General features: G+C 44.3%; 1 protein-coding gene across 4 annotated transcripts in view; it reads right to left on the bottom strand.

Annotated features, from left to right (window-relative positions):
- atp8a1 (ATPase phospholipid transporting 8A1) overlaps positions 1-16,331 on the bottom strand; it is a 210,649-nt gene that overhangs the window by 63,088 nt on the left and 131,230 nt on the right. For all 4 annotated transcript variants that reach the window (XM_014199121.2, XM_014199123.2, XM_014199122.2 and 1 more), the window contains 4 exons: positions 15,561-15,610; positions 13,354-13,423; positions 11,193-11,277; positions 10,717-10,856 (listed from right to left, as the gene is read on the bottom strand). In XM_014199121.2, coding sequence (XP_014054596.1) covers positions 10,717-10,856; positions 11,193-11,277; positions 13,354-13,423; positions 15,561-15,610 — 345 coding nt within the window. The remainder of the gene's footprint in view (positions 1-10,716; positions 10,857-11,192; positions 11,278-13,353; positions 13,424-15,560; positions 15,611-16,331) is intronic.

Here is a 16,331-nt window from a genome sequence, read left to right as displayed (position 1 = left end):
GGTAGGCAAGTTGAGAACAAGTTCTCATTTACAATTGCGACCTGGCCAAGATAAAGCAAAGCAGTTCGACAACATACAAAAACACAGAGTTACACATGGACTAAAACAACATACAATCAATGATGCAGTAGAAAAAAATAAGACTATATACCATGTGAGCAAATGATGTGAGATAAGGGAGGTAAAGGCAAAAAAGGCCATGGTGGCAAAGTAAATAAAGTAAATAAAGTATAGCAAGTAAAACACTGGAATGCAACTCAGGTTTGGAGCGAGCAGTCGCACCACGCTTCGCTCCACAGGTAATATTACACTTCACTACATTACAACGGCTTGATTTGTTTGATCTGAGCAATTCTTCTTAGCTAGCTACATAGCCGTCTTTGTATCAAAGATAATTGTGTAGTTTAGAGTAACTGAGTAATTATCGTGGCTAGCTATCTTCGTCCTCCTAACGTAGTCAACACTGCTAGCTGCTAGCTAGCTAGTCATCACTGCTAGCTAGCCAACTTCTACCGACTAGCAGCACCGCAGAAACTATTACATTACAACGTAACGACGTAACGACTTGATTAGTGTGGTGTTAGTGTTAGTTAGCCAGCTACATAGTTGTCTTTGCTGTCTCTGTATCTAAGATAATTGTGTAGTTTGAGTTTGAGTATTATCGAGGTGAGCTAGCCAGCCGCGACGCGGCGCCAGACTTACTCAACACACCTAGTCATCATTAACCCACTGCCAGCTAGCCAACCGTTACCGACTAGCAGCGCTGTAGATACTAATACTTTACAACGGAACGATTTGACTAGTGCAGTGTTACCTAGCTAGCTACTTAGTTGTCTTTGTCATAGCTTGATAATTGTTAGCTAGCCAGCCATCGAGGTTAGCTAGCCAGCTATTTCCGTCCCCCGCGACGCCATTTTTCCTAACCCAGCCTACTATTACCGACGAGCAGCATTGTTGAAACTAAATACACTACAAGGAACGTCTTGATTAGTGTTATGTTAGCTAGCTAGCTACAAAGTTGCTTTGTCTCATGACAAGGTGTAGCACTGAAACCACCGAGGTTACCTAGCCAGCTACACGTTCAAAGTCAACAACGCAGCCACTGCTAGCTAGCCTACTCCACCAGCCAGCAGTACTGTATCATTTTAGTCAATAAGATTTTTGCAACGTAAGCTTAACTTCCTGAACATTCGAGACGTGTAGTCCACTTGTCATTCCAATCTCATTTGCATTAGCGTAGCCTCTTCTGTAGCTTGTCTACTATGTGTCTGTCTATCCCTGTTCTCTCTCCTCTGCACAGGCCATACAAACGCTCCACACCGCGTGGCCGCTGCCACTCTAACCTGGTGGTCCCAGCGCGCACGACCCACGTGGAGTTCCAGGTCTCCGGCAGCCTCTGGAACTGCCGGTCTGCGGCCAACAAGGCTGAGTTCATCTCAGCCTATGCTACCCTCCAGTCCCTAGACTTCCTGGCGCTGACGGAAACATGGATTACCACAGATAACACTGCTACTCCTACTGCTCTCTCCTCGTCTGACTACGTGTTCTCGCATACCCCTAGAGCATCGAGCCAGCGGGGTGGTGGCACTGGAATCCTCATCTCTCCCAAGTGGAAATTCTCTCTTTCTCCCCTAACCCATCTGTCTATCTCCTCATTTGAATTCCATGCTGTCACAGTTACCAGCCCTTTCAAGCTTAACATCCTTATCATTTATCGCCCTCCAGGTTCCCTTGGAGAGTTCATCAATGAGCTTGACGCCTTGATAAGTTCCTTTCCTGAGGATGGCTCACCTCTCACAGTTCTGGGTGACTTTAACCTCCCCACGTCTACCTTCGACTCATTCCTCTCTGCCTCCTTCTTTCCACTCCTCTCTTCTTTCGACCTCACCCTCTCACCTTCCCCCCCTACTCACAAGGCAGGCAATACATTTTGAAAAGAAGGTTGACGACATCCGATCCTCGTTTGCTAAGTCAAACGACACTGCTGGTCCTGCTCACACTGCCCTACCCTGTGCTTTGACCTCTTTCTCCCCTCTCTCTCCAGATGAAATCGCGCGTCTTGTGACGGCCGGCCGCCCAACAACCTGCCCACTTGACCCTATCCCCTCCTCTCTTCTCCAGACCATTTCCGGAGACCTTCTCCCCTACCTCACCTCGCTCATCAACTCATCCTTGACCGCTGGCTACGTCCCTTCCGTCTTCAAGAGAGCGAGAGTTGCACCCCTTCTGAAAAAACCTACACTCGACCCCTCCGATGTCAACAACTACAGACCAGTATCCCTTCTTTCCTTTCTCTCCAAAACTCTTGAACGCGCCGTCCTTGGCCAGCTCTCTTGCTATCTCTCTCAGAATGACCTTCTTGATCCTAATCAGTCAGGTTTCAAGACTGGGCATTCAACTGAGACTGCTCTTCTCTGTGTCACGGAGGCTCTCCGCACTGCTAAAGCTAACTCTCTCACCTCTGCTCTCATCCTTCTAGACCTATCTGCTGCCTTTGATACCGTGAACCATCAGATCCTCCTCTCCACCCTCTCCAAGCTGGGCATCTCCGGCGCCGCCCACGCTTGGATTGCGTCCTACCTGACAGGTCGCTCCTACCAGGTGGCGTGGCGAGAATCTGTCTCCTCACCACTGGTGTCCCCCAGGGCTCTGTTCTTGGCCCACTCCTATTCTCGCTATACACCAAGTCACTTGGCTCTGTCATATCCTCACATGGTCTCTCATATCATTGCTATGCAGATGACACACAATTAATCTTCTCCTTTCCCCCTTCTGACAACCAGGTGGCGAATCGCATCTCTGCATGTCTGGCAGACATATCAGTGTGGATGAAGGATCACCACCTCAAGCTGAACCTCGGCAAGACGGAGCTGCTCTTCCTCCCGGGGAAGGACTGCCCGTTCCATGATCTCGCCATCACGGTTGACAACTCCCTTGTGTCCTCCTCCCAGAGTGCTAAGAGCCTTGGCGTGACCCTGGACAACACCCTGTCGTTCTCCACCAACATCAAGGCGGTGACCCGATCCTGTAGGTTCATGCTCTACAACATTCGCAGAGTACGACCCTGCCTCACACAGGAAGCGGCGCAGGTCCTAATCCAGGCACTTGTCATCTCCCGTCTGGATTATTGCAACTCGCTGCTGGCTGGGCTCCCTGCCTGTGCCATTAAACCCCTACAACTCATCCAGAACGCCGCAGCCCGTCTGGTGTTCAACCTTCCCAAGTTCTCTCACATCACCCCGCTCCTCCGCTCTCTCCACTGGCTTCCAGTCGAAGCTCGCATCCGCTACAAGACCATGGTGCTTGCCTACGGAGCTGTGAGGGGAACGGCACCTCCGTACCTTCAGGCTCTGATCAGGCCCTACACCCAAACAAGGGCACTCCGTTCATCCAGCTCTGGCCTGCTCGCCTCCCTACCTCTGAGGAAGCACAGTTCCCGCTCAGCCCAGTCAAAACTGTTCGCTGCTCTGGCACCCCAATGGTGGAACAAGCTCCCTCACGACGCCAGGACAGCGGAGTCAATCACCACCTTCCGGAGACACCTGAAACCCCACCTCTTCAAGGAATACCTGGGATAGGATAAAGTAATCCTTCTAACCCCCCCTTAAAAGATTTAGATGCACTATTGTAAAGTGGTTGTTCCACTGGATATTATAAGGTGAATGCACCAATTTGTAAGTCGCTCTGGATAAGAGCGTCTGCTAAATTACTTAAATGTAAATGTAAATGTAGATTTATAGTTTGAAGAAAGTTCAAAGTTAAAATATAAATAATATGGTGCAAAGGAGCAAAATAAATAAAATAAATAAATACAGTAGGGGAAGAGGTAGTAGTTTGGGCTAAATTATAGATGGGCTATGTACAGGTGCAGTGATCTGGGAGCTGCTCTGATAGCTGGTGCTTAAAGCTAGTGAGGGAGATAAGCGTTTCCAGTTTCAGAGATTTTTGTAGTTCGTTCCAGTCATTGGCAGCAGAGAACTGGAAGGAGAGACGACCAAAGGAGGAGTTGGCTTTAGGGGTGACCAGAGAGATATACCTGCTGGAGCGCGTGCTACAGGTGGGTGCTGCTATGGTGACCAGTGAGCGGAGATAAAGGGGGACTTTACCTAGTAGGGTCTTGTAGATGACCTGGAGCCAATGTGTTTCGCGACGATTATGAAGCGAAGGCCAGCCAACGAGAGCGTACAGGTCGCAGTGGTGGGTAGTATATGGGGCTTTGGTGACAAAACGGATGGCACTGTGATAGACTGCATCCAGCTTGTTGAGTAGGGTATTGGAGGCTATTTTGTAAATGACATCGCCGAAGTCGAGGATTGGTAGGATGGTCAGTTTTACGAGGGTATGTTTGGCAGCATGAGTGAAGGATGCTTTGTTGCGAAATAGGAAGCCAATTCTAGATTTCACTTTGGATTGGAGATGATTGATGTGAGTCTGGAAGGAGAGTTTACAGTCTAACCAGACACCTAGGTATTTGTAGTTGTCCACAAATTCTAAGTTAGAACCGTCCAGAGAAGTGACGCTGGACAGGCGGGCAGGTGCAGGCAGCGATCGGTTGAAGAGCATGCATTTAGTTTTACTTGTGTTTAGGAGCAGTTGGAGACCACGGAAGGAGAGTTGAATGGCATTGAAGCTCGTCTGGAGGGTTGTTAACACAGTGTCCAAAGAAGGGCCAGAAGTATACAGAATGGTGTCGTCTGCGTAGAGGTGGATCAGAGATTCGCCAGCAGCAAGAGCGACATCATTGATGTATACAGAGAAAAGAGTTGGCCCAAGAATTGAACCCTGTGGTACCCCCATAGAGACTGCCAGAGGTCCGGACAGCAGGCCCTCCGATTTGACACACTGAACTCTGTCAGAGAAGTAGTTGGTGAACCAGGCGACGCAATCGTTTGAGAAACCAAGGCTACTGAGTCTGCCGATGAGGATGTGGTGATTAACAGAGTCAAAAGCTTTGGCCAGGTCAATGAATACGGCAGCACAGTATTGTTTCTTATCGATGGCGGTTACGATGTCGTTTAGGACCTTGAGCGTGGCTGAGGTGCACCCATGACCAGCTCTGAAACCAGATTGCATAGCGGAGAGGGTGCGGTGGGATTCGAAATGGTCGGTAATCTGTTTGTTGACTTGGCTTTCGAAGACCTTAGAAAGGCAGGGTAGGATGGATATAGGTCTGTAGCAATTTGGGTCAAGAGTGTCACCTCCTTTGAAGAGGGGGGATGACAGCAGCTGCTTTCCAATCTATGGGAATCTCAGACGACACGAAAGAGAGGTTGAACAGGCTAGTAATAGGGGTTGCAATAATTTCGGCAGATAATTTTAGAAAGAAACAGTCCAGATTGTCAAGCCCAGCTGATTTGTAGGGGTCCAGATTTTGCAGCTCTTTCAGAACATCAGCTGAATGGATTTGGGAGAAGGAGAAATGGGGGAGGCTTGGGCGAGTAGCTGTGGGGGGTGCAGTGCTGTTGAATGCAGTAGGGGTAGTTAGGTGGAAAGCATGGCCAGCCGTAGAAAAATGCTTATTGAAATTCTCAATTATAGTGGGCTTATCGGTGGTGACAGAGTTTCCTATCCTCAGTGCAGTGGGCAGTTGGGGGAGATGTTCTTATTCTCCATGGACTTTACAATGTCCCAGAACTTTTTAGAGTTTGAGTTGCAGGAAGCAAATTTCTGTTTGAAAAAGCTAGCCTTGGCGTTTCTAACTGCCTGTGTGTATTGGTTTCTAACTTCCCTGAAAAGTTGCATATCGCGGGGGCAGTTCGATGCTAATGCAGAACGCCACAGGATATTTTTGTGTTGGTTAAGGGCAGTCAGGTCTGGGGAGAACCAAGGGTTATATCTGTTCCTGGTTCTAAATTTCTTGAAAGGGGCATGCTTATTTAAGATGGTGAGGAAGGCATTTAAAAAAAATAACCAGGCATCCTCTACTGACGGGATGAGGTCAATATCCTTCCAGGATACCAGGGCCAGGTCGATTAGAAAGGCTTGCTCGTTGAAATGTTTCAGGGAGCGTTTGACAGTGATGAGTGGAGGTCGTTTGACCGCTGACCCATTACGGGTGCAGGCAATGAGGCAGTGATCGCTGAGATCTTGGTTGAAAACAGCAGAGGTGTATTTAGAGGGCAAGTTGGTTAGGATGATATCTATGAGGGTGCCAGTGTTTGCGGCTTTGGGGTTGTACCTGGTGGGTTCATTAATAATTTGTGTGAGATTGAGGGATTGGATTGTAGGATGGCTGGGGTGTTAAGCATGTCCCAGTTTAGGTCACCTAGTAGCACGAGCTCTGAAGATGGATGGGGGGCAATCAGTTCACATATGGTGTCCAGAGCACAGCTAGGGGGCGATGGGGGTCTATAGCAGGCGGCAACGGTGAGAGACTTGTTTTTGGAGAGGTAGATTTTTAAAAGTAGAAGTTCAAATTGTTTGGGTACAGACCTGGATAGCAGGACAGAACTCTGCAGGCTCTCTCTGCAGTAGATTGCAACACCGCCCCCTTTGGTTGTGGTAGAGGTATTTGTAGAGGTAGTGGTATTTGTAGTGGTATTTGTAGTGGTAGAGGTAATGGTATTTGTAGAGCTAGTGGTAGTGGTATTTGTAGAGGTATTTGTAGAGATAGTGGTAGATTTGTAGAGTAGATAGTGGTATTTGTAGAGTTAGTGGTAGAGGTAGTGGTATTTGTAGAGTTAGTGGTAGAGGTAGCGGTATTTGTAGAGTTAGTGGTAGAGGTATTTGTAGAGGTAGAGGTATGTGTAGAGGTAGAAGTATGTGTAGAGGTAGAGGTATGTGTAGAGGTAGAGGTATTTGTAGAGGTAGAGGTATTTGTAGAGGTAGAGGTATGTGTAGAGGTAGAGGTATGTGTAGAGGTAGAGGTATGTGTAGAGGTAGAGGTATGTGTAGAGGTAGAGGTATGTGTAGAGGTAGAGGTATGTGTAGAGATAGTGGTATTTGTAGAGGTAGTGGTATTTGTAGAGGTAGTGGTATTTGTAGAGGTAGTGGTATTTGTAGAGGTAGAAGTATTTGTAGAGTTAGTGGTAGTGGTATTTGTAGAGGTAGTGGTATTTGTAGAGGTAGTGGTATTTGTAGAGGTAGTGGTAGAGGTATTTGTAGAGGTAGTGGTAGAGGTAGTGGTAGAGGTATTTGTAGAGGTATTTGTAGAGGTAGTGTTAGAGGTATTTGTAGAGGTATTTGTAGAGGTATTTGTAGAGGTATTTGTAGAGGTATTTGTAGAGGTAGTGTTAGAGGTATTTGTAGAGGTAGTGTTAGAGGTATTTGTAGAGGTATTTGTAGAGGTATTTGTAGAGGTAGAGGTATATGTAGAGGTATTTGTAGAGTTAGTGGTAGAGGTAGTGGTAGTGGTAGAGGTAGTGGTATTTGTAAAGCTAGTGGTAGTGGTATTTGTAGAGGTAGTGGTATTTGTAGAGGTAGTGGTATGTGTAGAGGTAGTTGTAGAGGTAGTGGTATTTGTAGAGGTAGTGGTATTTGTAGAGGTAGTGGTATTTGTAGAGGTAGTGGTATTTGTAGTGGTAGAGTTAGTGGTATTTGTAGAGTTAGGGGTAGTGGTATCTGTAGTGGTAGTGGTATCTGTAGTGGTAGTGGTATCTGTAGTGGTATCTGTAGTGGTAGTGGTATCTGTAGTGGTAGTGGTATCTGTAGAGTTAGTGGTATCTGTAGAGTTAGTGGTATCTGTAGAGTTAGTGGTATCTGTAGAGTTAGTGGTATCTGTAGAGTTAGTGGTATCTGTAGAGTTAGTGGTATCTGTAGAGTTAGTGGTAGAGGTAGTGGTATTTGTAGAGTTAGGGGTAGAGGTAGTGGTATTTGTAGAGTTAGTGGTATTTGTAGAGGTATTTGTAGAGGGAGTGGTATTTGTAGAGTTAGTGGTATTTGTAGTGGTATTTGTAGTGGTATTTGTAGTGGTATTTGTAGAGGTATTTGTAATGGTATTTGTAGAGGTATTTGTAGAGGTATTTGTAGAGTTAGTGGTAGAGGTAGAGTTAGTGGTAGAGGTAGTGGTATTTGTAAAGGTAGTGGTAGTGGTATTTGTAAAGGTAGTGGTAGTGGTATTTGTAAAGGTAGTGGTAGTGGTATTTGTAGAGGTAGTGGTATTTGTAGAGTTAGTGGTAGTGGTATTTGTAGAGGTAGTGGTATGTGTAGAGGTAGTTGTAGAGGTAGTGGTATTTGTAGAGGTAGTGGTATTTGTAGAGGTAGTGTTAGAGGTATTTGTAGAGGTAGTGTTAGAGGTATATGTAGAGGTAGTGGTAGTGGTATTTGTAGAGGTAGTGGTATTTGTAGAGGTAGTGGTATTTGTAGAGGTAGTGGAAGAGGTATTTGTAGAGTTAGTGGTAGAGGTATTTGTAGAGGTAGTGGAAGAGGTATTTGTAGAGGTATTTGTAGAGGTATTTGTAGAGGTATTTGTAGAGGTAGTGGAAGAGGTATTTGTAGAGGTAGTGGAAGAGGTATTTGTAGAGGTAGTGGAAGAGGTATTTGTAGAGGTAGTGGAAGAGGTATTTGTAGAAGTAGTGGTATGTGTAGTGGTAGTGGTATTTGTAGAGTTAGTGGTAGTGGTATTTGTAGAATTAGAGGTGGTGGTATTTGTATTTGTAGAGGGAGTGGTAGTGGTAGCGGTATTTGTAGAGGTAGTGGTATTTGTAGTGGTAGTGGTATTTGTAGAGTTAGTGGTAGAGGTAGTGGTATTTGTAGAGTTAGTGGTAGAGTTAGTGGTATTTGTAGAGTTAGTGGTAGAGTTAGTGGTATTTGTAGAGTTAGGGGTAGTGGTATTTGTAGTGGTAGTGGTATTTGTAGTGGTAGTGGTATCTGTAGAGTTAGTGGTATCTGTAGAGTTAGTGGTATCTGTAGAGTTAGTGGTATCTGTAGAGTTAGTGGTATCTGTACAGTTAGTGGTATCTGTACAGTTAGTGGTATCTGTACAGTTAGTGGTATCTGTAGAGTTAGTGGTAGAGGTAGTGGTATTTGTAGAGTTAGGGGTAGAGGTAGTGGTATTTGTAGAGTTAGTGGTATTTGTAGAGGTATTTGTAGAGGGAGTGGTATTTGTAGAGTTAGTGGTATTTGTAGTGGTATTTGTAGTGGTATTTGTAGAGGTATTTGTAGTGGTATTTGTAGAGGTAGTGGTATTTGTAGAGGTATTTGTAGAGGTAGTGGTATTTGTAGAGGTATTTGTAGAGGTAGTGGTATTTGTAGAGGTATTTGTAGAGGTAGTGGTATTTGTAGAGGTATTTGTAGAGGTAGTGGTATTTGTAGAGGTAGTGGTATTTGTAGAGGTATTTGTAGAGGTAGTGGTATTTGTAGAGGTAGTGGTAGAGGTATTTGTAGAGGTAGTTTTAGAGGTATTTGTAGAGGTAGTGTTAGAGGTATTTGTAGAGGTAGTGGTATTTGTAGAGGTATTTGTAGAGGTAGTGGTATTTGTAGAGGTATTTGTAGAGGTAGTGGTATTTGTAGAGGTATTTGTAGAGGTAGTGGTATTTGTAGAGGTATTTGTAGAGGTAGTGGTATTTGTAGAGGTAGTGGTATTTGTAGAGGTAGTGGTATTTGTAGAGGTAGTGGTAGAGGTATTTGTAGAGGTAGTTTTAGAGGTATTTGTAGAGGTAGTGTTAGAGGTATTTGTAGAGGTAGTGTTAGAGGTATTTGTAGAGGTAGAGGTAGTGGTATTTGTAGAGGTAGTGGTATTTGTAGAGGTAGTGGTATTTGTAGAGGTAGTGGTATTTGTAGTGGTATTTGTAGTGGTATTTGTAGTGGTATTTGTAGAGGTATTTGTAGAGGTATTTGTAGAGGTATTTGTAGAGGTATTTGTAGAGGTATTTGTAGAGGTAGTGGTATTTGTAGAGGTATTTGTAGTGGTATTTGTAGAGGTAGTGGTATTTGTAGAGGTATTTGTAGTGGTATTTGTAGAGGTAGTGGTATTTGTAGAGGTATTTGTAGAGGTAGTGGTATTTGTAGAGGTAGTGGTATTTGTAGTGGTATTTGTAGAGGTAGTGGTATTTGTAGAGGTAGTGGTATTTGTAGAGTTAGTGGTATTTGTAGAGGTAGTGGTATTTGTAGAGTTAGTGGTATTTGTAGAGTTAGTGGTAGAGGTAAAGGTAGTGGTATTTGTAGAGGTAGTGGTATTTGTAGTGGTATTTGTAGTGGTATTTGTAGAGGTATTTGTAGAGGTATTTGTAGAGGTATTTGTAGAGGTATTTGTAGAGGTATTTGTAGAGGTAGTGGTATTTGTAGAGGTAGTGGTATTTGTAGAGGTAGAGGTAGTGGTATTTGTAGAGGTAGAGGTAGTGGTATTTGTAGAGGTAGTGGTATTTGTAGAGGTATTTGTAGTGGTATTTGTAGAGGTAGTGGTATTTGTAGAGGTATTTGTAGAGGTAGTGGTATTTGTAGAGTTAGTGGTATTTGTAGAGTTAGTGGTATTTGTAGAGGTAGTGGTATTTGTAGAGGTAGTGGTATTTGTAGAGTTAGTGGTATTTGTAGAGTTAGTGGTAGAGGTAAAGGTAGTGCTATTTGTAGAGTTTGTGGTAGAGGTAGTAACTTCAAACAGAGAAGAAATATGTCCTGTTTACTGGTGGTGTACAGGACCATTGAGGGGACAGGGAAAGATGGTGATTGGTGGATAGGGGTTAGTTGGGGAGTGCTGTGATGTGTATGCAAGCATGTGTGTGTGTGTGTCTGTGCATGCGCAAGTGTTCATATGCGCGTGTATGTGTGAGTGTAACTGACCTTCTCGATGAGCTCATAGCTCTCTTCCAGTTTGAGGGCTCGGTTCTGCAGGGCGGTGGCGGCACGGTGGAACACCTCCAACCATTGCTGATAGGATGACTCACTAATCTCAGTCACAGCAAAGCACAGAGTACGCAGCCCTGAGACACAATGGACATATGTCACCTGACGTAAACCCAGAAGGCCTACATAACACCCGTTGTGTCATTATTAGGTTAACTTATGGCGATTGACATTACTCTGCATTTCTATTTAGATATTTTATTTAAACAAAAAAAACTGGATTATAAATTGCAGAAACTAGAAATATGCTGATTTTAGCACTGGGGATATGTTGATGTAATTCTGCCAACCTCTCACAAGGGGGTAGTATATTCATTGAGGTAAAGCAATGAAGGACGAAAGGTTTCTGAAGGGTTTGAATAGGTCCTATGTGTGTTAGGTAGCTAGACAGGGGGAGCTGTTCCCTCACTCACCCTCTGTGGCAAACTGCTCCAGGTGTTTCAGAGTGATCTCTTTATACCTGGAGCTGTCGGCCAGACGATCGTAGACCACCGTGTCCTGTTGAAACAGCACATTCACACATACTGCCTGGACAGTCAACAAATAACTGCCATGTAAACAATCAACCATGTAAAATCACTGGCTACCAAACACCAGTGAGCTCCAAAATAATATTGGGGCAGAAATTACAGCACTTTTTGTACATAGTCCACCCATTTTAGGGGACAAAAGGTTTTGGGACAAATTCACATATACAGTACCAATTTGGACACAAATACTCATTCAAGGGTTTCTCTTTATTGTTATTATTTTATACATCGTAGAATAATAGTGAAGACATCAAAACTACGAAATAAGACATGCGTAATCATGTAGTAACCAAAAAATACATTTTATATTTGAGATTCTTCGAAGTAGCCACGCTTTGCCTTGATAAGAGCTTTGAACACACTTGGCATTCTCTCAACCAGCTTCATGAGGTAGTCACCTGGAATGCTTTTCCAGTCTTGAAGGAGTTCCCACATACCCTGAGCATTTGTTGGCTGCTTTTCCTTCACTCTGCGGTCCAACTCATCCCAAACCATCTCAATTGGGTTGGGGTCGGTGATTGTGGAGGCCAGGTCACCTGATGCAGCACTCCATCACTCTCGTTCTTGGTAAAATAGCCCTTACACAGCCTGGAGGTGTGTTTTGGGTCGTTGTCCTGTTGAAAAACAAATGATAGTCCCACTAAGTGCGAACCAGAGGGGATGGCGTATTGCTGCAGAATTCTGTGGTAGCCATGCTAGTTAAGTGTGCCTTGTACTCTTAATAAATCACTGATGGTGTCACCAGCAAAGCACCCCCACACATCACACCTCCTCCTCCAAGCTTCACAGTGGGAACCACACATGCAAAGTTAGCCAACTCTGCATCTCAAAGACACAGCGGTTGGAACCCAAAATCTCAAATTTGGTCTTCTACTGGTCTAATGTCCATTGCTCGTGTTTCTAGGCCCAAGCAAGTCTCTTCTTATCCTTTAGTAGTGGTTTCTTTGCAGCAATTCGACCATGAAGGCCTGATTCACGCAGTCTCCTCTGAACAGTTGATGTGTCTGTTACTTGAACTCTGTGAAGCATTTATTTGGGCTGCAATCTGAGGAGCAGTTAATTGTCGATTTCTGCGGCTGGTAATTCTAATGAACTCTGGGTCTTCCTTTCTTGTGGCGGTCCTCATGAGAACCATTTTCATCACAGCGCTTGATGGTTTTTGAGACTGCACTTGAAGAAACTTTCGAAGTTAGTATTTGGTCACATGTTCATAGCATTCAATGATTACGTCAAGATTGTAACTTTACAAACTTGTTGGATGCATTTTTCATTATTTTGTGCCCAATAGAAATGAATGGTAAATAATGTGTGTTATGGAACAACTTTCGAAACCCTTCTACATTAATGTGGATGCTACCATGATTACGGATAATCCTGAATGAATCGTTAATAATGAGTGAGAAAGTTAGACGCACAAATACCATACCCCCAAGACATGCTAACCTCTCACCATTACAATAACAGGGGAGGCTAGCATTTTTTTTTGGGGGGGGGGGGATGATTGTGCATCTGTAACTTTCCCATAGAGCCAAAACAACAACAAATGTGTCACTGTCTCAACACTTTTGGAGCTCACCTGTCTATGAATACGTTCATGAATATATGAACTGTACGTCTATACCGAGCACCCAATAGTTAGACAGCAATTAAACAACTGCAGTACTTTTTCTATCGAAATTTGAAAGGGAGAGGCATTTCATTTTTGTGTGTGTGTGCAAATTAATAATAAAAATAAAAGAGAACCAGTGTAATAAATAATATGTCTAATAATGTGTGATCTTGATATGAGATCTTTGGTCTGTTACAGGAAGAATATTTATGTCGGAATAGAAGCAATAAGAGAAGCATTTGACAACAGCGCTGTGCTATGGTAATGGTGGTCTGTCACATGTGTTGCCATGGAGAGGGAAAGAGAAAGCGAGTGCTAGAGCGTGCAAGAGAGCGGGCAAGAGAGAAAGAGGGAGAACTAGAGAGAAAGAGCGAGCGAGAAAGCGATAGAGAAAGCGAGAGGGCGAGAGAGAAAGTGAGAGCGAGAGACACTCACAGCTCCTTTGCAGTAGAGGCGGATCTTGCCAGATGGAGTACGCATGATGACTGACATCCTCTTCCTAGTACTGAGAGACAGAAAAGCATCACAATGTTAAAGCTACAGTACGACGGAACATGATCATCTGTAACTAGCAGAGTCAGAACACGACACCTCCTGTAACTAGCAGAGTCAAAACATGACCACCTCCTGTAACTAGCAGAGTCAGAACATGACCGCCTCCTGTAACAAGCAGAGTCAGAACATGACCACCTCCTGTAACTAGCAGAGTCAGAACATGAACGCCTCCTGTAACTAGCAGAGTCAGAACATGAACGCCTCCTGTAACTAGCAGAGTCAGAACATGAACGCCTCCTGTAACTAGCAGAGTCAGAACATGACCACCTCCTGTAACTAGCAGAGTCAAAACATGACCACCTCCTGTAACTAGCAGAGTCAGAACATGACCACCTCCTGTAACTAGCAGAGTCAGAACATGACCACCTCCTGTAACTAGCAGAGTCAAAACATGACCACCTCCTGTAACTAGCAGAGTCAAAACATGACCACCTCCTGTAACAAGCAGAACATGATCACCTCCTGTAACAAGCAGAACATGATCACCTCCTGTAACAAGCAGAACATGATCACCTCCTGTAACAAGCAGAACATGATCACCTCCTGTAACAAGCAGAACATGATCACCTCCTGTAACTAGCAGAACATGATCACCTCCTGTAACAAGCAGAACATGATCACCTCCTGTAACAAGCAGAACATTATCCCCTCCTGTAACAAGCAGAACATTATCACCCTACTGTAACAAGCAGAACATTATCCCTCCTGTAACTACAGCAGAACATGATCACCTCCTGTAACAAGCAGAACATGATCGCCTCCTGTAACTAGCAGAGTCAGAACATGATCGCCTCCTGTAACTAGCAGAGTCAGAACATGAACGCCTCCTGTAACTAGCAGAGTCAGAACATGAACGCCTCCTGTAACAAGCAGAGTCAGAACATGAACGCCTCCTGTAACAAGCAGAGACAGAACATTATCGCCCTCCTGTAACTAGCAGAGTCAGAACATGATCGCCCTACTGTAACTAGCAGAGACAGAACATGATCCCCTCCTGTAACTAGCAGAGTCAGAACATTAACCCCTCCTGTAACTAGCAGAGTCAGAACATTAACGCCTCCTGTAACTAGCAGAGACAGAACATTATCCCCTCCTGTAACTAGCAGAGTCAGAACATGATCGCCTCCTGTAACTAGCAGAGTCAGAACATGAACGCCTCCTGTAACTAGCAGAGTCAGAACATGAACGCCTCCTGTAACTAGCAGAGTCAGAACATGAACGCCTCCTGTAACTAGCAGAGTCAGAACATTATCCCCTACTGTAACTAGCAGAGACAGAACATTATCCCCTACTGTAACTAGCAGAGAGAACATTATCCCCTACTGTAACTAGCAGAGACAGAACATTATCCCCTACTGTAACTAGCAGAGACAGAACATTATCCCCTACTGTAACTAGCAGAGACAGAACATTATCCCCTACTGTAACTAGCAGAGACAGAACATTATCCCCTACTGTAACTAGCAGAGACAGAACATTATCCCCTACTGTAACTAGCAGAGACAGAACATTATCCCCTACTGTAACTAGCAGAGACAGAACATTATCCCCTACTGTAACTAGCAGAGACAGAACATTTGTGAAAGAAAAATATATCACACCTTCGTATTAAGCTAAATTCACCAAATTTATAACAAGTAAATCGAGAATATATGCCAGGGTGGTCACATAAAAATGTGTCTATTGTAAAATGTGTGGCAAGGTTGTTGCATAGCCAACATGGTGTCATAATTACCACCGTCAGCCTCCTGTATTTTAGTGGCACCTCACCACCTGCATGCCACTTTGACCGAGGCACAGTACCGGACCATCTTTAAATATCTATAACACGTGTCAAACTCATGCAGGTTTTCACTCCTCCTTTGTACTTGATTGATCAAATAAGGTCACTGATTAGTAAGGAACCCCTCGTGTGGTTGTCGAGGTCTTAATTGAAAGGTAAAACCAAAAGCCAGCAGACACTCAGCCCTCTGTGGAATGAGTTTGACACCCCTGCTCTAAATGAAGACATCTGCAGTTCATTTAGAAGTAGAACCAACAGATTCAGAGGGAACTTTAAGAGTGGATGGAATGAAATGAAGCCGTACCTGGTGAACTCTAGAACATGGAGCAGTTCATACTTCTCCTCGGCTCCAAGCTGAGAACAAAACAACACACAGAGACAGTCAGTCAGTCATTGCACTTTAAGTCATTGACTCTAAACTAGCCTTCCTTTATCACGTTTCACTATGCAAGTAACCCAACGCTCCATTTTTGACCCTTGTCTAATCTTAATTGAACTAAATAGTGCTCAGTCAGCCCGCCCCACTCGGATGTGGAGAGTAAGCAAATTTAATGAATTTCCTTATAATTGTCAAGACCAGGTACAATTGCTGATGATCACATGTGTGTCAAGGGGCTTTCGCAGGCCTAATAAAGTTTGAGGACCTAGACAAATATCTTGGAAATGTAGTACTCTGGAGAAAAATTTGAAGAGGGCTTAGGCTTCCGTGCTGCTCTACCTCCTCCCTAAGTGCAATCATCAGGTTAGCCAATTACAGGAAACAAAGTGCCCTTAGGTTAGAGGGGGATGCGTTCACAGACGCAATCGCGTACCCGTAATCTAATTGAGTAATTTAGAAGAGTCGTTATTTTCCATGACAGGGCCTGTGCTCTATCTACATCCTCCATGAAAGGACCTGGATCCAAATAGTAGGATACTTATTTTTTTACCCTCCAAATAAACTTTAGCCGAGTTGAACGTGCCAATGCAATGGTCCCAGAAGTACAAACCCCACCCATCTGTCACTCCAGGCAGGCGCAGTCAAACACTCAAAGCAGTGCTCTATGTATTGCATTCTGTGTATTATAGTGCATTG

Source organism: Salmo salar, chromosome ssa05 (assembly GCF_905237065.1).
Source record: "Salmo salar chromosome ssa05, Ssal_v3.1, whole genome shotgun sequence".
Classification (NCBI taxonomy): Eukaryota; Metazoa; Chordata; class Actinopteri; order Salmoniformes; family Salmonidae; genus Salmo; species Salmo salar.
This window is presented reverse-complemented; position numbering and strand designations above follow the sequence as displayed.